The sequence below is a fragment of the Plasmodium coatneyi genome, chromosome 8 (assembly GCF_001680005.1).
Source record: "Plasmodium coatneyi strain Hackeri chromosome 8, complete sequence".
Classification (NCBI taxonomy): Eukaryota; Apicomplexa; class Aconoidasida; order Haemosporida; family Plasmodiidae; genus Plasmodium; species Plasmodium coatneyi.
In genome coordinates this window covers 684093-708391 of record NC_033563.1, presented here as the reverse complement: position 1 = coordinate 708391, position 24299 = coordinate 684093, and the positions used below count along the sequence as shown (strand labels likewise).

The window sequence follows — 24299 nt, the reverse complement described above, 5'->3', positions numbered from 1 at the left end:
GTTGGCGTCCAAATGGGGCGAATGTGTTTACCAAGGGGAATGAAGCCACATGAGGTCGCTCCCCGAAAGGGCGCAACGTAATATGCATAGCTGGCTGTCCACATGTCTGCCAACGGAGAATTTGTTTTCAGTTTTTTTTTATTTTTAAAATAGCTACCCCCTGCGTAGGTTCCGTTTTAGCGGATTCCATCGCTGGTGTCTCCTCACGTGGTACTTCCTTTTTTCTGTCTCCCTGAATAGAAGCTTTTAAAAAGTAACTTAAACTTACGAAAGTACAAGAGGGAGCTTTCCAGAATGGTCCTCATTTTCTCCACCTTGGTGGTGCTCGAAGGTTTCTCCCTCGTCCTCTGCTTCAGGAAGTAGTTGAGGTATTTCAGGGCCCTGCGGTGAAATGGGCGTAACATGTGCATATACGTATGTGTGTATATGTATATGCATATATGTATGTGTGTGTGGGTAAGTCACAGTAGGGGAGGCGACAAACGAATGGAAAATAACCCCCCCCCCCCCTCAGCGTAGCTACGTAACAGTGCGGCAAGCGTACCTATCCGGATCCATATTCTTCTCATAATATACAGATAGGGGAACGAGGTTACGCAGGTCGCCCTTGTTCAACCCCAACTTGTGGTAACTAACTGCCACGTTGTCCTTATTCTCTTGTTTGTATATCTTCCCAATTTCGTACAACGCTTTGTAATTGCCCTGCTTATACAAGAGGTGCAGCATCTGCATGACCTTCTCTGGTTTTATGAAACTGTTGAACCCGTTCTTCCGGTAGATGTATATTAAATTGCTCTGTGCAACCTCGTACCCTTCATAGGCGGCCAGGGCGTAGGTGTAGAAGGCCTTTATGTAGTCCTTCTGCACGTAGTAGTTCATGCCTGCGGGGGAGGTACGTGCATTTAGAATGGTGTGCATGAGGTGAACACGAGAAAATATACACACGATAAAAAGGGTATTCCCTCTAACTTCGGCGCATCCCCTCAGGTGGCCTTCCTGGTGACCTTCCCGATTACCTTCCCTAATTTGATTGGTCCACATGGTACTCTCTGCCACGAACTTATACGACAGGGCCGCATTCAGACAGGATGCCTGCACCCCCTTCCCTATTTCGTATAGTTGAGCTTCTCGAAAGTAGGCCTGCACGTAACCCAGATCAGCCGCATGTTCATACAATTTGAAAATGGTGCGGTACACGGTGTCGGCAATGTAGTGCTTTTTAATGGAAACATCCAGGATGATTTCCGCGAGGAAGAAAAAGGCTTCTCCGTAGTCGTGGTTGGCTGCCTCTATTAGATACTTGAGCGCCTGCTGCACGTCTCTATGGTCGTCTACGAAGTAGTAGATGTAGCCGAGGTAACACTTGGACTCCACGTCGCCCGCGGCGGCCGCCTAAGGGTAAGGGGGGTAAAGTGGTTAAAACGGGTAAAGTGGATAAAGTGCATAAAGTGCATAAAGCGGTGAATCGGGTTAACCCACGAATGGATTCACTGATCGGTGAAGCAATCCGGCACGTGCTCCACGAAGTCGCTCCTCGCGGTATAGTGCTCACCTTGGAGAAACTTTCGATGCTCTTCCTCACGTCCTTCTGCGTGCCGTACCCGTAAAGATAAATGATGCCCAGCTCCTTCTGCGCCAGCGCGTTGTTCTTCTTAGACGCCTCGTTAATGTATTCAAACGCTTTGCTAAAGTTCCTCTCCTCTTTATATTTTTTTCCCAAATCATACATAGCCATTACGTCTCCCCCTTTTATCTGCTCGTTCAGGAATTCTAAAACGTCCTCCTCGTTATCCTTCATATTGTTGATTTCGTTCTGCATGCTCAGGTTGTCTACATTCAGCACGTCCATCTCGGAGAGAGGTACGTTTATGTAGTCTGAATTCATAACTTTTTCGGCTACGCTTTTGTAGAAATCTTTTGCCTTTTCACAGCTACTGGTTAGGTTAATCCCGTAGAGATACTTGTAGGCAATGGCTAGAACGGACGGGGTGTAGTTGTGTGCGCAGGCCTGCAGTTCATATTCCATGGAAGTTCTGATCAGTGGATTGATCGTCCTTTCATTTTGGCTAGCTGGGGGGTCACTACGTGTGCGGCTACTACTACTGTTATTGCCACTAGTACTGGTCTTCCCCCTGGAGAGGTACTTCCTTTTCGGGTTTCTCATAATAATTTTCGTTCTATTATTCTTCCCAGGGGGGGGTTCCCTATCCCTTTCATCACCATGTAAGTGGCTACCTTTCTGTTCGCACTCGTTAGCACTCTTTTGGCCACCCCCCTCCCCCTGGACGTTGAACTCAAAAAAATAAATGAAACCTAAAAAGTGGAGAGCGGCTGGGTTCCTCATCCGACTAGCTTTTTCCAAATAGTGAATGCTCAACTTTACATTCCTCTTGTAAGAAAAAAAATAATTCTTATAACCAATGAAGTGTATTTTTCCCAGTTCGTAGTAGGACGATGAGGTTATGTTGTCCTTCTTCCCGAGGATGAGTTGCTCGAAGATGCTTATGCTTTTGTTCACGTTTTTCTTCCTGTTGTTTGATCCGTCTTTAAGTTCCATGGCTAGATTGAACAGCTTGGCTCTTTCGTCCTCTCCATCGTGGCCACTTCCGTCGTTTCGCTCGGGGAATTGACGACCGTTTGGGCTTTCTTCCGCACTGTGGTTACCACTTCCGAAATGGTGCACCTGGTCTATTTGCACATCGCCGCTTTTCACATGGTCCTCCTCCGTCCAGCTGTTTTTCAAAAATGCCGCGGCACTCTCCAGCGCGCTACCGCCTCCGGGCCACTCCACCCGTTCGGCTTCTCCCCCCCACACTTGAGCATCCTTACCCGTAAACAAAAAATTGGTGTTGTTCTCTATTACGTTATACCCATGGATTGTCTTTAGAGCGTAGAGGAGCAGTGTAGCCACAGCAGAAGAAACTCTTATCATAATCGCTTCCTTGGCACTTCACGGAAAAGGCTATTTTTTTCGGGCAAGCGGGGGGATGTGTTCCTCTACCCGTTTGTCATGTCGCTCAGTCGGGGAGCGGCAGCCGAGCAGCACATACATGTGAGGACAGGCACATGTGAAGATGCTCTCATGAGAATTTACACATACAGAGGGGTGCCACCACGTAGAGTAGTATGTGCTGTTTGGGCTACTTGCATGTGGTGATTCCCCTAACGTCAACTGCAAAAGCTCCACCGCGGGATGCCCTGGCGCATACGACAGTTCCGCTCATCGGGTAACCCGTGGGGAAGGCACAAAAGTGAATCAAAGAGAACTCACGCAGCGGCACTCCGTATGTCATTCTGCTGCACAGCGAATAGTAATTCTCTCTCACAGGTCCTCCATTCAGCTGCGAAAAAGAGCAAAACAATTAAGAAAAAAAAAAAAAAAAAAAAAAAAAACACAAAATTGCCTTCTTACAAAAGTGTACACCGCTTGGGACTGAACAATTTAACAAGGGAAGCCAACGTTTACTCATCCCTCGATGTTCATTCCGCTTCTAAGCGGGACGTCCCCCACATTTTGTGGCGCGCCGCTTGGCCCCGTCGTGCCGCAATCGATTCGACACAAAAAAAAAATGCACTAGTTGTAAACATGCGTAGGGGCTGTTTCATCTACTGCAGGAGGCTCCATGCAACAGATAAACAAATCACACATTGAAAGATGCCCTTAGTTTTGTAGCTGCTAAATTGAGTAGTGCCTCCTACATGCATAAACATTCACCGGCAAGGGGGAGAAGGCAGAACGAGGGTGAGAGAGAGGGAAAGTGCTCCTTGTTTTTCTTTTCCTCCCCCTCTACAGGAACATACATTTTTAAAAGGAGCCACTAAATTGGGAATAGGGATCATTTTTTTGTGAAATGTCGCTGCGCCGTAGGGATGAGGGGGAGGATCCAGTAGATAACCCCCACTCCAGACTGCAGTGCGGTAACGAAGTGTAACCTACACAGATTTATTTTTTACCCGTTACCCTCTCCCTCAGTGTGATATACTTTCCCACTCCACGTGATGAAAAGTGGAAAAGAAAATATCCAAGGAGCGGACGAGGCGGAGGAAGCAGATCAAGGTGACGCGTCCATTTTACCAAATGAGGAAGAGGGGAACTCCGAGGGAGGGGACTCTAGTGAGAGCTGCTCAGTGGAAAGTCCCCTTAGGGAGAGCCAAGGCGAAATCAAAGTAGAGGTAGCCAAACAGGAGGTGGTGACGCCTCCGCAGAAAAATGGCACTTCATGCAAAGGCACTCCCCACAACGAGGAAGGCTGTGCGAACAGTGACACCGAAAAGAAAGAGGACACAAACGAATCGGTAATTCAAGAAAACGGGGAAAGACAGTCTAGCGTGCAGTTAAGCGACGGTGAAGGGGAACGTGAAGAAATCACCTCTGGTGAAAGTGCAACCGAAGAACATGCAACGGAATGCGCCCGTCTCAGTGACGTCTCCTTCAGCGAGGACTTCTTCGACCAGGCGTCCCAATTTCAAAAGGCCCCAGAAGACCCGAACGAACAGATCCCAAACCAACTAGAAGACTTATACAAGGAGATGAAAAAATGCGAGGATCTCTTTTTGAGCCACTTCGATTGCACAGGAGATGACTCCAAACAAATGGAGATGACAAGCAACGAGGATGAAGCGAGGCAAGAAAAGAATGGTAAAGTGAGTATCCCCCAGATTGACTTCACTTCCATGGAAGCCATTTCTCAGTTCATAATGCACAAGGACATGTTCAACAATGATGACCCACCCATAGAACGACACCTCCTCGAGCACGTCCAACAATTCACGCAAGAACAGAAAAAAAAAAATAAAAAAAATAAGATGAACAAGTCCTACCTTGGGGTTAGGAGTTATCTGAATACCTTGCCGCCCAGTCTGCACCAAAAAATTTGTAAGTCATTTTGTTCTGTCCCTTAGTGGGGTTCCCCTGTGGGTATAGGCGGTCCCCCCTCCACCATAACAATATACCACCATTGCACCACCACATCGTAATGCATTCCCCATTCGCAGGTAAGGAGTACCGGAAAAACTTTTAGCCACGGAGGAGTGGCCCCCGGATGGAGACACAACATGTTGGGAAGCCAGTTGCAAAAAAAAAAAAAAAAAAAAAATTACTATTAAGGGGATGGCATCCACCCCACGTACGACTCAGTATACCATCTCAATGAGTCTAATGTTTTTAGTTGAAGTTCTACGTGGAAGCATTATCACGTTGAAGGGTTAGCAATTTTTTTTAAAGTGAGGGGACCATCACATTCTTCCCATTCCTTTTTTATGAGTAAATTATGACTCCCCTGTTATTGAAATAACTGGAGTTGCACTTGGTGAGAGGAACTCGCCCTAGTTTGTAATCCGCATTGTGATCCCATGATGGAAAGTCTAGCGACTTGCCCCTTTTCTCCCATTTTGTGGGCTTTACGGAGGAGGAGTTATCCTCATTGCGGCTTGGATCTGCCAAGGTGCTTCCCCCTTTTGCCGTCGGCTTATGTTCGTTCCTGCGGTGGTGAGAAGTGATGCGCGGTGATGTGTGTAGAGTTTAGGCACATATCGTTCACATGTTCACTTGGAGACCCCTCCTCCTCTATGAGGTAAGCAAAGGATGAAAAAAAAAAATCGTGGACGTCTTTTTTTCTTCTCACCTTGTTGAGATACCCCCATCAAGTGGATCACCACCACCCCCTGCAGAAAAAGCCTCTCTACGTTCTGAGTGGGACTTTTTCGTTGCGTAATTTGTTCCCCCTCTTAAATAATTTTCCTGATGTGCGTCTTTCTCTTTGGTCCAAATGAGCTCGGAGAGGTCTAGAAAATTTTCCTGCCTCTGCAAAGCAGTACCACCAAAGGATACAGATTTATTAAGGGTAATTTTGTTTGCTTCTCCTAAGGGGGGGAAACTTCTGCCTCTTCTATGCCCCCTCGTAAAATCACATGTATTGTCGTAGCTATTTTGTGGAAGGCACTTTTCCCATATGATGTTTGCCTTTATATTACTCCGTATGATGGAGGATGACGTGAGGAAGGAGGTGTCAGTTGTTACTTCTTCAGACTCCACAGAGTCGTTGTTTGTGCTAGTGGATGGAACAGACAATATGCTTTTCTCTCTCTTTTCATTCGTTTTGCCAAGCTGGTTTGTTCCCTCCCCGCGATGTTTCATTACTCCTTCGTGAGTAATTTCGTTGACTATTGCGTCCTTTCGTATGACCCTTCTCGAGGCCTTCCGAAGGGCTAATTCCTTTTTCTCTTCTTCATATTTCTGCGGTGGGGTGGAGGGAACAAACTTGGAAAAAATGGGGAATAATGAGGAGCTCCCCTAAACGGAGTTCGCACTTTTAAGGCGCACAGAAATGGTAGCTTTCGCAAAATGGATGGAAAACCTTTCGCTGAAAGACGCACATATTCCCTCCCATGGTTACGGGTATTGTGCAGCGGGATGAACAAAAAAAGGAGGAAAAAAAAAAAAATCTGGAATTGCCGAATATGTTTTATCACACGGGATGCATCCCCTTTTAGACAAAAAAAAAAAAAAAGCGGTGTTATAATTTTGTCTACTTGGAAGATTGCAACATTGCAACGTTGCAACGTTGCAATGTTGCAGTTTTTTGGTTTTGTGAAGCAGCGACTTTGTGCCTGTCTACGCAAATCTACAAAACGGTATGCAGAAGTGAGGACAGTATTTCAGCTCGCTTCTTTTTCGAATGCGCTTAACGACTTATTAACGTGGTTATCTGGCGAAATTGGAAAATTCAGAGAAAGGTGTCACCTTGGTGAAGTTCCACTCTGTGGTAACATAACCCTGCTTTAACTCTCCTTTGCCAATCAGCCAACCAATAGGGCGCACGCTGCACACAAAACTTGCGAACGTTTTCTCCCAGCCCCCTTGACCCATTTAGACCGTTGCAATTTTATGAACAGTACAGATTTTTTTTTTTTTTTTTTCAGCTAGCCACAAATTTGTAGGAAAAAAAAAAAAAAAAAGCTAGCCAGGGGGAATTCAAAATTACGTAAGTTGCACACACGGGGAAAAAATCAACATTTCGCTAATTCGTGGTTGCGTAAAATTGGCGAGCAAGCTCCTTAGCAACGTTGTGCTGTTTCGAGCAAATAGTGGCCCCTTTAAATTTACATTCCAAAAGATTTAAAATAACCTGACCCGTTTATAAGTTTTTTAGGAAAAAAAAAAAAAAAGGAAAAAGGCAAACAGAAGGATAAAACTCTGCGAAACTCCGCAAAATTGGGCTAAACCGCCGCTAACCATCTAACGACGGGTGGCACATTCTCGTGGGTCCTCTTCCTTCGGGCTTAACTGGCATGGACAACGCTTAAAATGGACACACGGTACGCCTTACATTTTCTCCTTTGGCGCCTTTCTGTCGAGGATCTTTTTACGGTTCTTGTCAATTTTCAGTTTGGTCAAGATAACGTTGCTGGGGTGGATACCAATGAAGGTGGACTCTCCGTTAGCCTTTTCCCTGGTTACTCTTTCCACGTATATTTTAAATCGCTTTCTGTTTATCTTCACAACCTTTCCTTCTCGTCCGTGGTTGTGTCCTCTGCAAATGAGGACTTCGTCGTCCTTTCTCACTGGCAGAGCTCGCGTCTGCAAGAAAAAACAGAATAAAATGACAATAAAATACGTGACGATAAACGTTGCTGGGGCGTCATGACGAACGCACGTCCCCCTACATCGGTATAAACGCAGGCATTTTTTCAGGCGGCTAAAAGGAGGCCTAGCTCTCTTACCTTATATTTTAATCTCAACTCTTTTGACAATTTGGAGGACATAATTTTCCTTCTAAGTCCAGCTGGCGCCGTGAAATGCGCCTTTCTCATTTTCCTTCGGGAGGAGGATATTTCTAACGGAGGGGGAGGAAGGGACGCATTATGATGGTATTGCGGTTGCGCATAGATGGCGAGGTGGGCAACACCTCACACCGTGCGGCGATACGTAGTAAACACGAGATAGGGCACAGGTCGAGTTGCAAAGTGGTATATAAAACGATCACACGTGTATCCACGAAGATACATGTATGTTTGAGTAACTTATCAGGGGGCGATGTACTATGCGGATACGCACGTTGGGCATCGTTCTTAGAAGATGTTCCCCCCAACGGCGTGCCAAGTTCATATCCACATGGTACATCGCAACATCACGCGTACACAATGATCTCATATACGCAAGTGGGCCAAATGGCCAATCCAAACACTGTGACGGATGTACGGCGGGAGCAGCCCTAAAGGTTTATGGCTCTCCACCTAAGTAGTGTTTGCAAACTTACTCTTGTTAAACTTCATTTTGGAAGAAGGGGAAAATTATATTAGGGCGAAAATGGGGATTCTCTCCAAAAAGTGGGTATAAAATGAATGAAGCGGAATTGTTTCCCTATTATAGTTTTTTTTTTTTTTTTCTTTTTCCTCTTGTACAACTCTGTGTTATAGTTAACAATTTAGAGGTAAAAAAGAATTTAAAAAAATTAGGTCAAATGAAAACAATTTTTTTTTTTTTTATGTATGCCGAAGTCGCGCTTTTCAATTAAAATGTCGTTGGTCGTACGTTGGAATAAGCGCATTACAATAAATAATGTTATATTACAGGGTTATATGCGCGTTGCGGCGTGTATGCTTTTTTGTGGATCTTGCGCAACTGACATTTAAAGGAAATTATTCTTGCACGATCTCAAAGAAAAAAAAGAGTGCCCCGCGAATGAGGTATATACATAATAAAATGTTATGCCCTTAGAATATAGGAGGGTTGGCTGCTTCCTTTCATTTCCCCTTTGGATTTTCATACTTTTTTTTTTTTTTTTTTTTTGTTCATAAAATGTTCGTCACGTGTTGGTGAAAATTCCTCACCGGTTCGCCCAAGCATCCACTTTTTACTTCAACGGGGTTGAGTTCGTAAAATAAGTTGGTGGATAATACTGGCCATCACTTCGTTGCACTTTTTTCCGCTCCGAATTATTTGCCAGGATGGATTTTATGACCTTATGCGAAGGAGGATAAGAGGGGAAGTAACAACATATTTTAAGATGCCCGTTTTTTTTTTTTTTTTTCCCCGTATTTTGGGAAGTATAACGCACGGAAAAAAAGGGGCATACCGTATAACAACCCAGTAGCGGATTTGCATACCTTTGTGCGTAATCTTAATTTGCTGCATTATTTCCATTGGGAAGTATGGACTGCTGCCAAGACCATATATTCAGAGGTCCTATAGCTCAGTTGGTTAGAGCGTACGGCTAATAACCGTAAGGTCGGCGGTTCGAGACCGCCTGGGACCAACCCCAAAAAAATTTATATATACAAAATAAAAATTCCTTTTTTTTAATTTTTTTTTTTTTTATTATACGTTGGCGGAGGCGAGTCTTATATATTCATATACAAGTCCTTTTTCTGATGTCCCATTTTCCCGTATTATCATCCCATCATGAAGGTGCGTTTCAAATGGGGATGTAAAAGCTGCAAATTAAAATTTACGGCGTTTATATATTATTATACCTTTTGTTCCTCTTAAAATTGACCGCATGTTTGCCCCACCCATAAGCTGGCGAAAGCGACCTTCTGTAGAGTGAACAAAAAAATAATCGGCGTTTATGACTTTTATACATAATTGAATGTAACACTCAGGCTAGGGTGAAAAAAAGGAGGCCACTCGATTTGTACTCATTACTTTTTTTCCCCCATAGAAGGGAATAATGTAGGAAAAGAAATATGAAGACCCTCCCCATCATGTTCGATGTGGATTGCATATGAATGCACGCCCAGCTTTCAAGGTGGCGTCATTAAAAGTGACAAAAAGGATACAGATAACTTGCGTGTTTGTTCCCACTTCGACTTTTAATATTGCAATTTTATTTTAACAGGGTTTCTCCCCTTGGCGTTAGGCCGCCCTCACATTTCCCCTCACCAGGCGCGTTGCGAATGCATACAAGTAGTGAAAGCATAAAAAGGAGGGAAAAAAAGAAAGCAGAATACGTGCAGGAAGAACGGATGGGGTGATAGGCTTATAAATTAGAAACCACAAAAACAACGTTATGACGAGTATGGGGGCTTCTTCCTTTTTTTACCCTTTATTATATAACATAATATAAAATCTAATAATGTCATTTAAAACCGTTATTATTATGCGCTTATTATCATATGGGCGCCCTGTTTGAGCATAAAACCGCATTTTTTTTTTTTTTTTTTATACGAGCACCGAGGATCGAACTCGGGATCTTTCGCGTGTGAGGCGAACGTCATAGCCACTAGACCATGCTCGCTTACATAGGATAATTTCACCAGATCGATAATAATCCAATCATGATGTTCTCCATGTTTTAAGCTTTAAATTTTGTTTTACCCCCCTTTCTTTTATTATTTATTTATTTATTTATTTATTTTTTTTTTTTGGAAACATATTCCCCCCTTTATTTTCCCCTTTCGGCTAAATGGGAATTCCCTTCTCTTAAGTTCCTATTCCTCTGCATGTTCTAATCCTGTTCGATGTCGTTCTGATCCTTTTGTCATATTCCCATGTTGCCCTTTTTTCCGCTTCCGTCAGGGGTGCCTTCCGCACAGTTTGACCCTATTTGATGTATGTGAGAGCAGCATCCACAATCGTTCGGGCGCCCCAGGGGGACTGCTAATAAGAAGCTCGGTCTTCCAAAGCCCATTTGATGGGGAACACAACAGGACAAGCTACTAGCCCCCTAGGCGGGAGCACCAATATTTGCAAACAAATTATTCGTATTAACAAATGGGGAAATAAAAAAACAAATTGTTCATTTTGTGTAATTTCACCTGAACGGTGCAGGTAAAAAAATAAAATAAAAAAAAAAAAAAAGTTGAAATAGCTAGCAACAACTCATGTGTGCAATTTTTTTAACAAAATAGCTACCTCATATGGGAACAAATTAGGACAGGTAAACTTTTACCCTCCTCATGGTGACATCATCAAAAGAAAGAGCAAACCTGGTTATACATTAGTTTGTGCCACTTCGGAAGTGCCCCGCTTCGTTGTCATGAATTGTCCACTTGCAGCCTTCTTCTTTATGTAAAAAACGTGAAAAAGAAACAACAGCACGTATGAAAGAATGACAATTTGGATAAGCATCTGGGAGTAGACAGGCCCTCCGTGATACTTAATATATTCGAAAGATTTAAAGGAAAGGAAAAAGGCAACAGACGCAAATGCGTTAATTATTCCAATGAGGACTGCAAAATTGTTTTCCCCAAATACTGTCGACATGTACATGTACATATGGTTTGCAAAAAAACTTTGGTGAAAAAAATAAATGATCAACGACAGGTAGCCAACAAATACACTCGTCGTTTTGTAGTAAACCCAAGTTAAAGAAAAAACTGAAATTCCCAAAACTAAATTGAAGCTCATAAAATTGTATATGCTTATAATGTCAGCTATTATGCCAAATGTTAAGGTGATGATAAAGCTTGATGGTAACACGAGGGAGTATATGTTTAGAGTGTCTCCAAATACGCTGTGCTCGTAAATATCGAACAGGGAAAACATAAAGTAGCAAATGCTGAACGTTATGGTGAAGAACTCGATCACGATGAACTGATAAAATGGCGACTTCACTTGGTTCTTCAGGGCATCCAGGTGGATTTTTCCCCATACCTGGGTGCTCTCCCTGTTGGGCGCTATCTGCTGGCTGATCACCACGTTGTCGCTAGTTCTTCCCTCTCCTCTCTCATCCAACAAATTCGCAATGAAAAACGAGGGGACGATGCACACCAAAATGTACAAAGCCACCACCACTGTGATATTGTTTTTCCCTTCAAATACGTTAAGAGCGGCCAACAGCACGTTTCCTACGAAGAGACTTAGCACGGCCAGGGAAGACATGGTGCTGATGAGGATGTAATTTTTGTTCTTCAAAAGATTTCTTAAAGCACCTAGTTTGCTTTCCCCTCCATTATTTGCGCTTTCGGCTAGGCCATTTTCGTTTGTGGGGTCGCCACTCTTGCTTGTCTTTTCCCCCTTTTCCACTGGATACTTCTCGTTAACGTAGTATATGATGGGTAGGTACGAGTTGTCCGACCCGATGCCAAAGCAGGCGAATGCCAAGTTGAACAGGAGCGAAATGGTTTCGAAGCCCCCCCAGAGCGTCCCCAAGGCGTCAGACCTTTTGCCACTAGTGCCAATCTGCGAATACCCTTCCATGTAGTGCTTCGAATATGAAAGGGCAACGCTCAGCAAAATCCACCCCGCGAACAAAAAGGAGAAGGCCACGCGTGACACATATTTCTTCTTGGACAAAACATTAATTAGCATACTTCCAATAGAACCAGAAATGAACTGAATGATTAACCCTGATACTAGCAAAAACTGAATGTAGTTTTCCTGTTCCTTGCACACAAAGAAGTCCCCCCCCATTTGGTCACTCTCTCCTTTGCATAGCCATTCGTATGCTCTATACCTCTTAAACAGGAATGCAATAAAAATATAGTTCTGATAAACGATCGCCGTCGTTGCTATGCTGTACATAAACAGGGGGATGGTGGTCTTCCCACTTGGCGGCCCCATTTTTGTTCCTCCGCGGTGGAGCTACAATGGGTTGCAGTGAAGGAACTGCGTTTGGGGGTCCTCTCACCGTGTTATTAGCCTTACGTAGTTTCTCTCTTGCTGCTCATCTTGTGGTATCCTTCGCGTGGCCTTTTTTTGAGATAATTCCCTCCATGTATATATCCACCAACTCGGTGTTTTTCTTTTCCCCCTTTTTCGGATAAACCTGGTAATTTTTTCGCCCCACCCGGGAATTGCATGCCGAACGGAGTTGCTCCCCTGTGGCACATGCCAGTGCACGCTTGGCTGACGGGTAAGGGACCCATACGTAGTGAAGATTATTTATTCGTTTTTTTTTTTTTTTTTTTTTTTTTTTTTGGTGAGTTACTTCCCCTTGGTGCAATCTCGCCCACTTGATTGTTCGCATATTATTGCACAGTTAGGGGAAGTTTAAGTTTTGTGGAGGCAGTGTGTGGGGGAAGCGCGGTGGGTAGAAAGTCCATTAAGAGAGTGCCATGTGGAGATATAACAATATACGTGGCTATGTCGGCTGTTAACTGTGCTTACCTTTACGTGAAGTTAAGTTTTGCCTCCAACATTTTCTTAACTGTGTGGTTGTAATTGTGGAAAGAGGATGGCTGTCCCACTCCATTCTACCCCTGCACAATGGGCCACACATTTGCACGGCTCCCTCGTTTAAGTGACATTTACACCACGTCCTGCTCGTGATGTTGCATGATTTCGAGAGGGAGCAAAATGTAGAGACAGTTCTCTCGCGCGTAGTGTGCATCCTTTGGTAGATTAAAGAAGCAAAGGGGAGGGCGCAATCTCCACCATGTGGGAGGAACCCCCTTTACGGAGTGGGCCATGCGTGGTGAAGTCACCTTTGCCCATTTTCGTGCATATCAGCGTGCCTGACCTATTATGAACAACCTGAATATGGTCAAAAAAAAAAAAAAAAAAAAAAAAAAAAAAAAAAAAAAAAGACCGATGCAAGAAAAAATACACTCTTCCCCATTGCAAGTTGGGAGAGAAGCGTGCCCACGTGTCTGTATGCGTGCGTATAGATGTCACTCCTCTATGAAGCGGCAAAATCTTTTCCTAAAAAAAAAAAAATCCAGCTCTGCTTTCATCTGCGTAGTAAGTTAACAATTAAACTGGTCACCCGGCTGCGACTCCTAGTGGACATTATCCCCCCCCATATATGCAGAGCGAACATGCCACACCTTCACGCCTCCCCACCGTCCATTCGTTTTCGTACCCGATACGTCTTGCCCATCCACACGCATGCATTCCGTGGGACCATTTAAGTGAGTATATACCTACATATTTTGCTCGCGTCCGTTGCCTAAATCTGTACACACACCGAGTGAATGGACTTGTACACTCATCATATTTTTTTTTTTTTTTTTTTTTTTGCGTGGCATTTTATCTGCGCAGTGGTTATGTTGGATCCCCTTGGCTGTATGCACATCATGTAGGGGTTCCACCTCTACAACCCCGTGGGGTCTCTTCACCTTTGGCGCTCGGCATGCACAGCAATACGGGTCCACACGTGCCTGCCACACGAGAACACTTCTATCTGGTGGGAAATGTTCCTTCTTTTGGAAAACACTACAAGGCGCGCGCACGCGGGTGGGCTAAACCAATCACGCAAGGATGGTTAAACAATACGCTTAAGGACGGGTGAAACATTCCCTCACCTGCCCACGCCGCGAAGGCCACTTCACGCTCCTCTGAAATGGTCAACGAATGGAAGCTTCTTTCACGCCTTAAGCGGGCACACACAGTGAGGGAAAAAAAAAAAAAAAAAAAAAAGGGAACATACGTGGGGGGAGGTCACACGAAGTGGCGCCGCGCTGACTCATGACTGTCCCAAATGAGCACACAAAATTGCGTGCGCCGTTTGCGGCAAAATTCCCGGGAGTTTTCCACCCCGCAAGCACACGTACAATCGCCCGCGCAGCACCTCGAAAGTTTCTCACGGATATCTCAAAAAGCTGTTCCTTCGTCAAAGTATTGGGAGTGAAAAAATTTTCCATCGACTCCCAAACAATATTACTACAAAAACAAAAACGCGGGAAAATTTGTGTATCCCTATTTTATACTCACCATTGTGTGCGGTCAATGGACTTTATCACATCATTTTTCCACCCTCGTTTTTTACATCATTTTCCACGTGACCCCGCGCGGAAGGCACATGCAAAAATATAATCCAAAAGGTACACGCGGAAAATACACTACAAAAGGCACACGCGGAAAATACACTCAAAAAGGTCACACGCAAAAATACACTACAAAAGGCACACGCAAAAATACAATCCAAAAGGTACACTCAAAAAAGGTGCACCAAAAAGGCAGAGGGCGAAAGGCATACACACACACGCGCAGCAACATGAAGCCTTGTTGAACTGAACGTGCCCCCCTCAACGATGAACAGCTCGAGCTGCGCGCGTCGGTCAGCCAAGTTGGTGCGGGGGAAAATGCTCTACTGAGGTGGAACGCTGTGCAAGTGTATGCTCATGTTTTTCACGTACACGCTAAACGCATACTTGTGAGCGCTCAGGCAATCCTACGTTTTAGTAGCTAATCGGCAAGCCAAGCGAAAGACGCTTTTTTTTTTTTTTTTTTTTGTTCACATCTACATATGCGAGCCCGAAAGTGAAAAAGCCTACTGACGCGTTTCCCCGGTCTAATTTCATCCTACGAAACAGTCTAAGCGTCACCCCACCTTCCCCACACCGCAACTGATTCCAGCTCGAAGACGTAACAAGGAAGGACACCACAGGGAATATGAGAGATTGGCACACAGGTACGTCCGTCTGGGAGGTGTAGCGGGATAGTATAGTCAGACGTGGAGAAGACGTCGACCTGGTCCTAACCACATCACCCCTGCGTGGCGATGACTTGATCATTGCTCTACCGTTTTTTCGGACCACCTCTTTTTCTTCCCCCCCCCTGTAGATGACCACACCAGTGCATGCTTCGAAAATGAACAGAACGGAAAGAAGTACCTAAACAGGATCGATAACGGGAAAGGAGGCGAGTACGTCTGTCGAGGCGAACCCCCAGGAAGAGGTGAACCACCCAACAGCGGCAGTGCCAAGTATCCCCCTCACCGAAAGAGCCTAACTGAGATGAACAAAAATAATAGTAACAATCCCCTGGGGGGTGAAGAAAAGCAAAAAATGGTAGAGAACGATATAAATAGGTCCTCAAGTAGGTCTTACAAGCTAGGTAATGTAGTGGGCAATGGAAGCTTTGGAGTCGTCTATGAAGCCGTCTGTCTGGAAACATCCGAGAAAGTAGCTATCAAGAAGGTCCTCCAAGATCCACAGTACAAAAACAGAGAGCTCCTAATAATGCAGAACCTAAACCATGTGAACATCATTTTTCTGAAGGATTATTACTACACAGAATATGTGAAAAAAAATGAAAAAAATATTTTCCTAAATGTAGTGATGGAGTTCATTCCTCAGACAGTACACAAATACATGAAGCACTATGCGAGGAACAACCATTCCTTACCTCTCCTTCTGGTGAAACTCTACTCCTACCAGCTCTGTAGAGCATTAGCTTATCTGCACTCCAAGTTTATTTGCCACCGAGATTTGAAGCCACAGAATTTACTCATAGAACCCAACACACATACACTAAAACTGTGTGACTTTGGCAGTGCGAAGAATTTGCTAGCTGGCCAGCGTAGCGTGTCCTACATCTGCTCACGGTTTTATCGTGCCCCGGAGCTCATGTTGGGCGCCACCAACTACACCACGCACATCGACTTGTGGTCCCTCGGTAGGCTTCTTAAACGAGCGGCAAAGCTGACATGAAAAATGGCCAAGCTGAGAAGTGCAGTGGAGTTACCTGCACATGTGCTCATCGTAGGGCCTTAACCGCTGCGCATCTCAAAGGTGTCCCCTCCATATCTCTTTTCCCCATTTTTCTTCACGCCATCCCCCCCCAGGCTGCATAATCGCCGAGATGATTTTAGGTTACCCTCTCTTCTCCGGCCAGTCCAGCGTCGACCAGTTAGTTAGGATCATCCAAGTGTTAGGTGAGTGTTCTCCATGGTGGCACCCCTTTCTCCCCAATTGTGTGTGTTCGCCTATGCGAACGCCTCTACATCTTCAATGTAGTAGCAAATGTACCACTTTACTAATGCGAATGGTTGTCCTCCCCTCCCTTTGCGCAGGCACACCGACGGAGGAGCAAATGAAAGTGATGAACCCGAACTACGCAGATGTGAAGTTCCCTGATGTGAAGCCAAAGGATTTGAAAAAGGTACCCATAACATGCGAACCCATAGGGGGAGAAAGTACATCTTCTAAGGTCTAAGAGGATTCACTTCAACACGTTATCTGATCCACACATACGCAGGTCTTTCCGAAGGGAACCCCCGAGGACGCCATCAACTTTGTGTCCAGATTCCTCAAATATGAACCCCTGGAACGGCTGAACCCAATCGAAGTACTACCTAGGATTTGAGAGGACCATAGGGCCCGTTTGTCTACTTTATTATAGCCCCCCACATGATTAACTAACACAATATATCTACGCTCATTGTTGTTGCTTCTTTCACACACCCCCGTGAAGGCCCTGGCAGATCCCTTCTTCGATGATTTGAGGGACCCTTGCATCAAGTAACGCCTCACCTCTACACTGTGCAGGAACAGTCTATAATGGTGTATCACCCCGTTACCACGCCGTTGCCGCTTCCTTCACTTGTCTTCCACCATAACAAATTTCCTTCTTCCTTACCCCCCGAAAGGTTACCCAAGTATATAGAGAAGCTGCCCGAGCTATTCAATTTCACCGAGGAAGAAATCAAAGAAATGTCTGACGCCTGCAGGCGAAAGCTGACATCCAAACGTACCTACGAGGCGTATGAACAGTTCCTAATGAGCAAGACCAGTGATAACTCCAACATGGCAGACAATTTGAGCAAAGAGTTTGCTGAATCTAGTATGGAAACTAAGTCCAATCGCGCCGTGAACCTCGCCTGAGGGAGATCCCCGCCACGTGCATCGTAAACGTTCTGCTCTGAGGAATTAAGACGGTTGAAAAACGGAACAAACAGGACGGGGCGAAATCGTAATTGATCTTTCCTGCATACCCACGACTACCAATGGGTCATGCGCACTATTCCACGTATACGCGCTCCGCACGCGGAGGCGCGCGCGGGACAACGCCTAAGTGTACCCCACCGCACGCCACCGCCAACACATCGCCAATACGATCAACCCACCCTGGAGTGCTCGTCCATTTTTTTGTTCACTCGTTTGTTTCCCATTTTAATCACCACCACTTTGCGCAAATCCTTCGGTTGGGTTGAATTTGCCCTTCGCCGTACTCCACACACACAAAAACACGATACAATTTTAATGAAGGGTCAACACATGGAGTGGAGAGCGTTTTTTCTTTTTTTTTTTTTTCTTATTGAGGCAAATTTATTAAGCATTTTGGAACACTTTTCCATCATGACTGTGAATTTTTTGTATAAGAATGGATATATTCCTGCGTACTTACAGTCATGCTTGCGCTACACTTACACTTATCTAATTCTCTCTGTGCCTATGTCGAAAAAGAGGAAAAGGGGGGAGGTGAAACACAAAAATTTGTAGACACACGCGCATACTTATTTACAACTATTTATTTCTGTACATGTTCGATGCCGCATTTATAAAATCTACCGGGATACGACGTGCCTGCAGCTATACACATGTAACGTCAACAACCTTTTGCTCACATGTTCTTTCTTTTTTCTTTTTTGGGGGGCCCCAGGCTTATAAACCCAATTCCATTTTCTTAAAAAAAAAGCAACAGGACAGAATCCTATTAACTAAAGTTAACTCCGAATTCAAAAATATTGCAAACCGCAAACATAAACCAAAAATTTATATTGTCCAATTTTCCACATTATTCCTTACACACCATTTGACCTATATACCCCCAACCCAACTCCTATAACATAAATACCCTTCCCATACGCTAATTCCCGAACCCTAAATCCTCAACCCTAAACCCTGAATCCTAAATCCTGAAACCATAAATCCCGAACCCTGAAATCCTAAATCCTTAACCCTGAAACCTTAAATGGTGAACCCTGAAAATTTAAATCCTGAAGCCTGAAACTCTAAACTCTAAATCCTGAAACCCTAAATCTTGACACCTCAAAACATAAATGCTGAACTCCCAAAATTTAAATCCTAAACTCTGAACCCTAAATCCTAAACCCTGAACCCTTATACCTAAACCCTAAACCTGAACCCTTATATCTAAACCCTGAACCCTAAACCCTAAACCCTGAACCTTGAATCCTAAACCCTGAATCTTGAACCCTAAACCCTGAACCTTGAACCCTAAACCCACAAACCTTGAACCCTAAACCCTGAACCTTGAACCCTAAACCCTGAACCTTGAACCCTAAACCCTGAACCTTGAACCTAAACCTTGAACCCTAAGCCCTAAACACTGAACCCTAAACACTGAACCCTAAACATTGAACCCTAAACACTGAACCCTAAACACTGAACCCTAAGCCCTGAACCCTAAACTCCGAAACCTAAATCATAAACCCGTATCCCAACGTATGCTTAACCCGGAACCCAGCTAAGTCTTATCGCGGAACCCAGCTAACCCTTAACCGGGAACCTAGCTAAGCTTTAACCCGGAATTCACCTTATCGTTGACGCTGAACCTACGTCTATCTTAACCCGGAACTAACCCTACCGTTAACCCTGAACCCACGTTTATCTTAAGCAGGAACTCAGCTTATCCTTAACCCTGAACCCATGTTCATCTAAACCCGGGTCCCACCGTATCCTTAACTTGGATCCTAATTTAGTCTTAACCCCGATTGCAACTTCCCGTAAACCTGGAAGGTACACCTTAGATGATTCTAGCGCTTCGATATACTAAAGATCTAACTTATCCTTACATTGTCGTTTATTCACCATTGTACCCAAATTAGAACAGATAATCCTGAGTGTAAGCATATATAAGATAAACGTTCAAATTATATGAACCATAGTTATTATACCCTTAGGATGTGCGTCATAATTAAAATGCGCTGAACATTCTTCCTAAAAAAATTGACCACTTTAATTAATTGTGGAATAAATAATATGCACTAAAATGAGATTCTTCCATTATTTTGTATTATTACATTCCTTCATACATACTATTAGGCATTCTACTTATTTCTAATTAAAAATATTCGCATACACCTGTAATAGAATAGTAAACCATATAGTCCAATGATCTAATGATCATTCTAAACGCATAAAAAGAATAATCATCGAATTCGTGTGTATATATAATAGAAAAGGGGACACATTTTTATTTTGAACTTTGGAATTTTAATAAAAAAATAAACAAAATGAAAATATTCTTAGAATTCCTCATTTTTATTCTTGCTCCGTATTTGCGGCCATGTCTTTATTATGTACGACAATAGTTATTACACTTTAGGGGTGTTCACAAATTTGCTATAACTAATTATTTGTTTTTTATTAATAACTAAGAACTCTGTTTTTTTTTTCGTTTTTTCTTTTTTTTTAGTTTCATTCTAATATTTGTGTACACTGCACAAGTTTTGAATGTACACCACCACTCCTTTTTTCATCTTCCCTTCCTCCATGTTAGGTTACTCAATTGGGCACACTATACGATGTTAGAAGTAGTCAGTGTGGCACCTTAGGTGTTGTACGGATTAGTAGATCATTAATGAGTGAAACCAATGTACAAACACCACCACAGAAAAATAAATTCCTTGATGTTCTTAAGGGAGGTCCCCTTAAGAACACCGATTTGGGAAAAAAGTGTGGAACGCCAAACTCGAAGGTTGAAGTGAAGAAATCAGGACACATAGAAAAAAAGGCGCAAAATAAGGGAGCAGGGGGCTGCAAACTAAAAGTACTTTTTAATGAATTGTCAAGTAATGTACAAGGAAATGAAGCCCTGCTGTACTCTATACTGATCTTTTCAATTCCTTTTCCATTCATTATGTTCTATACGATCCTGATTGGTCTTGCACTAATATCTACTTTAAGTGAAGGCACAGTGGTGGGTGCCATAATTGCCCTCATAGTTCCCATAATTATAGGATTCGCTTACTTCGGTGTGCTATTACGACTCTACCGTTCGAAGAAGAGGAAAAAAAAAGAAGTGACTCCATGAAAAAGTATTGAAGTGAAAAAGTACTGAAGCGCACAGAGCAATACCAAAGGAAGACCATAAATAGGGAATATTTAAAAAATAGGGAATAACGCCAAAATTTATTCTGCTTGGAAATGTGTATATATATATTACATTATGACCCCATATATATACATATTCATAGGATCGACCATTTATTTATGATGGTTCTGCCGTATAGGATAAATGGTATATGGCTGTGCATGTGTATATATTTGTGTACGTGTGTGTGTTTGTTCATTTTTTTGTTTTGTGTGTTTTTATGTGTGTATGCTTGTGTACGCAATATTTCTGTATGTATATGTTTGTGTGTATGTGTTATTCCATTTTAAACTATTATTTTAAAGTTTTTCTTTTAAAGTATTATTTTAAATTACAACACTATTCCTTCGATCCTTTTGTATGTATGTTGTCATTTGTGTATATGTTTGTGCATTTTGTATGTTTGTTTACTCGAACCATAAACCTTCATAATTGAGCATACACACACATATGGAATAGTGGAGCGCGCACATCATACTAGTAAAAGGAGGTGGTATAAGGAGGGAGGGTCTAAGGAGGGAAGGAAAGGAAGATCTAAGGAGGAAGGGGCTAAGGAGGAGGAGGAATGAAAGGTTGTTAGGGTGGAAGGTTGCTAGGATAAGGATTTAAATAGGTAGTAGATCAGTTGTTAGGGGTGGAAGGTGGGTCGTTAGGGTGGTGGTAGGTGGGTTGTTAGGTGGTAGGGTTGAAGGAAGGTTGTTAGGCGTGGTGTTGGGTGAAGGGTGGTTGTTAGACTGGTAGGGTGGAAGGTGGGTCGTTAGGGTGGTGGAAGGTGGGTCGTTAGGGTGGTGGTAGGTGGGTTGTTAGAGTGGTAGGGTGGAAGGTGGGTTGTTAGAGTGGTAGGGTGGTAGGTGGGTTGTTAGGGTGGTGGAAGGTGGGTCGTTAGGGTGGTGGTAGGTGGGTTGTTAGAGTGGTAGGGTGGAAGGTGGGTTGTTAGAGTGGTAGGGTGGAAGGTGGGTCGTTAGGGTGGTGGAAGGTGGGTCGTTAGGGTGGTGGTAGGTGGGTTGTTAGAGTGGTAGGGTGGAAGGTGGGTTGTTAGAGTGGTAGGGTGGTAGGTGGGTTGTTAGAGTGGTAGGGTGGAAGGAAGGTTGTTAGGTGGGTGGTGGAAGGGAAGGTTGTTAGGGGTGGTTTGTGGAAGGAAGGAAAGGAAAGGTCTAAGGAGGAGGAAGGAGAAAAGGAAAGAAAAAAAAAAAAAAAAAGGGAAGGAAACATGTTGGGGGAAGTGTGCAAGGGGGTGCAGATTTGTGTGCTAGGGTTGATGGTGGTAGATGTTAGATGTTTGGGGTGGAGGGTAATAGGTGTGAAGGAAAGAGAGTCTAGCAGGATAAGTGAAGGAAAAGAAGGAAAGGAAGGGGTGTGGAAGGAATGAGAGTGAAGGAATGGGAGTGAAGTTAGGAGAATGAAGGAGTGGGCGAATCAAGGGAAAGGTGTGGAAGGAAGGGGTGTTAGTGTGGAGGGAAGTGTGTGAAGTTGTGGGGAAGGGGGTGTTAAATTTTTTTTTTCTCCTTCTTTCTCTTAGAAAAAATATTGACAGCTCTAAATATTAAATTTTGAAATAACATATAATGGTGTAAATAAAATCTATTTTTTTCTAATTATTACAAATTATTATAACGCTTGCACATGTGTTAATGTACATTCTAATTTTAAATTGAGGAATAAAACTTCATTTACACACAAATAATGCTTCAGAGTTAATCGCACATATATCATGTGCCCCTAAATAGTCAAAAAAAAAAATTTTAACATTAAAGAAAGAAGAAATAATCATGCGCAATCCATACAATCTATGCATATGTACATAAAAGAAAAGGAAAAATTTTTGATTTAAAAAAATTTTTCATTTTAAACACCTTTTTTTTACCTTAAAAAAAAAAAAGAACAAAAAAAAGAAAAGAAACGAGAGAAAAATGGCAGTTCTTACAAAATATTTACTACTCGCCTCTATTCTCTTCATGTGGGCACCACATCCAAACCACTACGTAAGATGGGAACTACTGCACTCCTCAAAAAAGTTCCTCTATTATGATTAAGGAAAATTTTTTTTTCTTCACTTTCTGCACTAACGTTAGAAAGAGAAAGGAAAAAAATTTCTTCTTCCCCTTTTAAATTTTTATGATAATATTTATACGTGCTCCACAAATTCTGCCTATACTCTTTTTTTACTTATTTAGGTGCGTACAATAAGCACATCAAAAAATGCTAGTACAGGTTCGTATGACTCATCAGATTCGTCAGATTCAAGTGCCAGCGGATCACTAACAAATGTAACTCATGCAGGAAAGAGGTTGCAAAGCCCATTTTATCATAAAACGTATAATGAAGACGACCCCATTAAAAACACTCCTATTGGAAATGGGCCATATTATGGAACAAATTCAAAAATAAATGTTAGAAATGTACCATATGAGACGAAAAGGAAAAAGGATACAAGTGTAAAGGACAAATGTAAAACAATGTGCAAAAAATTTTATCATGATTGTCGTCGAGGAATGAAACATAGAACCCTCCTACTCCTTACTTTGCTGATTTTGGGCCTTAGTTTGTTCATTCCGTGTTATGCAAACTTAGGTGAAGGAAGTCTTAGTACGATCTTTCTGCATGGGTGGTTCCCAGGAAAAATAAATCCCAATATGAAATGCACTGGATCTCCACGTAACCCTGTAATAGCATGGGCATTTCTCACAACCTTAGCAGTCCTTATGGTAGGTGCATTAGTTGCATTTTTTTATTACCGAGCCCGAAAAAAATATATCCAACGGTCAAATTCAAAATTCGATTCAAGGAATTTATCAAATAGAAGGATGAAAAATACCACCCTAAAAAGTAACACCCTAAAACATAATACCTTAAAGGAACACCTCAAAATATTATTAAAAAAATTCACCTGTCGTAAAAATAGGCATTGGACTTTGTTATTTGTTATATTAGTGATGCTGAGTCTTTATTTTCTAGCTATATATTTTGCAATTTCAGGTATGGCGCCAAATCTTAGTATGGCAGATTCTGGTGTGGCAAGTTCTTTTGTGGAAATTCCTGGTATGGTTTGCCCCGGAAAAAAGTGAGTTAATATAAACATTTCACATTAATAAATAAAACAATCATCATACAATCTACGCATATGTACACAAAACAAAGGAATGTACGCGCACTTTTTAAATAATATATACCATTTCAAATAAAAAGTTGAGTGGTTGCTCACACACTTCTTAAAGGGGGGGAGTTTTCACACACACGCATTTCTTTTTGGGGTTATTGCACTTATACAGAAGTAAAAGAATGAAAGTACAAATTTGTGAAAATTGCGGATGTTTAAAATTTTTTATATTTGTTTCCTTCATTTGCATAACTACTGCGATAATTCGCCTATGGCTGCAAGTCATTATAGTTACTCCTGCGGGGAAAAAACATTTTATCTAGGGATGATAAGCTATATTTCTATGTTGCCTGGGCTGCCGTTGTCGCTGTCTTCCTTTATTAGTTCTTCCTGCTTCTCTTGTAGACTGCACATCAAATTCTGATGCTGTGGAATAGTCTCTTGTGGAATAATTTGTTGTGGTAGAACCTCCTATTG

At 42.9% G+C, this 24299-nt stretch overlaps 6 protein-coding genes and 2 non-coding genes across 8 annotated transcripts; 3 read left to right on the top strand and 5 right to left on the bottom strand.

Annotated features, from left to right (window-relative positions):
* Positions 1–203: 203 nt before the first annotated feature.
* PCOAH_00020660 (Uncharacterized protein) lies at positions 204–2932 on the bottom strand (the record flags this gene model as incomplete). The annotated part of the gene is made up of 4 exons (XM_020058873.1): positions 204–381; positions 545–881; positions 1017–1392; positions 1553–2932. 4 exons carry the CDS (start codon positions 2930–2932, stop codon positions 204–206), a joined length of 2271 nt encoding a protein of 756 aa, XP_019914640.1.
* A 1067-nt stretch (positions 2933–3999) lies between these two features.
* On the top strand, positions 4000–5021 carry PCOAH_00020650 (Uncharacterized protein; the record flags this gene model as incomplete). The annotated part of the gene is made up of 2 exons (XM_020058872.1): positions 4000–4876; positions 4996–5021. The coding sequence occupies 2 exons, from the start codon at positions 4000–4002 to the stop codon at positions 5019–5021; spliced, it is 903 nt and encodes a 300-aa protein (XP_019914532.1).
* Positions 5022–5257: 236 nt separating this feature from the next.
* On the bottom strand, positions 5258–6389 carry PCOAH_00020640 (Uncharacterized protein; the record flags this gene model as incomplete). Its single annotated transcript, XM_020058871.1, has 3 exons — positions 5258–5480; positions 5625–6235; positions 6357–6389. 3 exons carry the CDS (start codon positions 6387–6389, stop codon positions 5258–5260), a joined length of 867 nt encoding a protein of 288 aa, XP_019914416.1.
* Positions 6390–7104: 715 nt separating this feature from the next.
* PCOAH_00020630 (60S ribosomal protein L26) lies at positions 7105–8274 on the bottom strand (the record flags this gene model as incomplete). The annotated part of the gene is made up of 3 exons (XM_020058870.1): positions 7105–7579; positions 7723–7835; positions 8259–8274. The coding sequence occupies 3 exons, from the start codon at positions 8272–8274 to the stop codon at positions 7325–7327; spliced, it is 384 nt and encodes a 127-aa protein (XP_019914704.1).
* Positions 8275–9183: 909 nt separating this feature from the next.
* On the top strand, positions 9184–9257 carry Ile_AAT (the record flags this gene model as incomplete). Its single annotated transcript has 1 exon — positions 9184–9257. It is a non-coding gene; the product is annotated as a tRNA-Ile (tRNA).
* Positions 9258–10165: 908 nt separating this feature from the next.
* Positions 10166–10238, bottom strand: Val_CAC (the record flags this gene model as incomplete). Its single annotated transcript has 1 exon — positions 10166–10238. It is a non-coding gene; the product is annotated as a tRNA-Val (tRNA).
* A 695-nt stretch (positions 10239–10933) lies between these two features.
* On the bottom strand, positions 10934–12505 carry PCOAH_00020600 (Uncharacterized protein; the record flags this gene model as incomplete). The annotated part of the gene is made up of 1 exon (XM_020058869.1): positions 10934–12505. The coding sequence occupies one exon, from the start codon at positions 12503–12505 to the stop codon at positions 10934–10936; it is 1572 nt and encodes a 523-aa protein (XP_019914335.1).
* Positions 12506–15277: 2772 nt separating this feature from the next.
* PCOAH_00020590 (CMGC/GSK protein kinase) lies at positions 15278–17490 on the top strand (the record flags this gene model as incomplete). Its single annotated transcript, XM_020058868.1, has 7 exons — positions 15278–15296; positions 15449–16282; positions 16452–16541; positions 16680–16768; positions 16865–16954; positions 17081–17127; positions 17256–17490. The coding sequence occupies 7 exons, from the start codon at positions 15278–15280 to the stop codon at positions 17488–17490; spliced, it is 1404 nt and encodes a 467-aa protein (XP_019914364.1).
* Positions 17491–24299: the final 6809 nt, after the last annotated feature.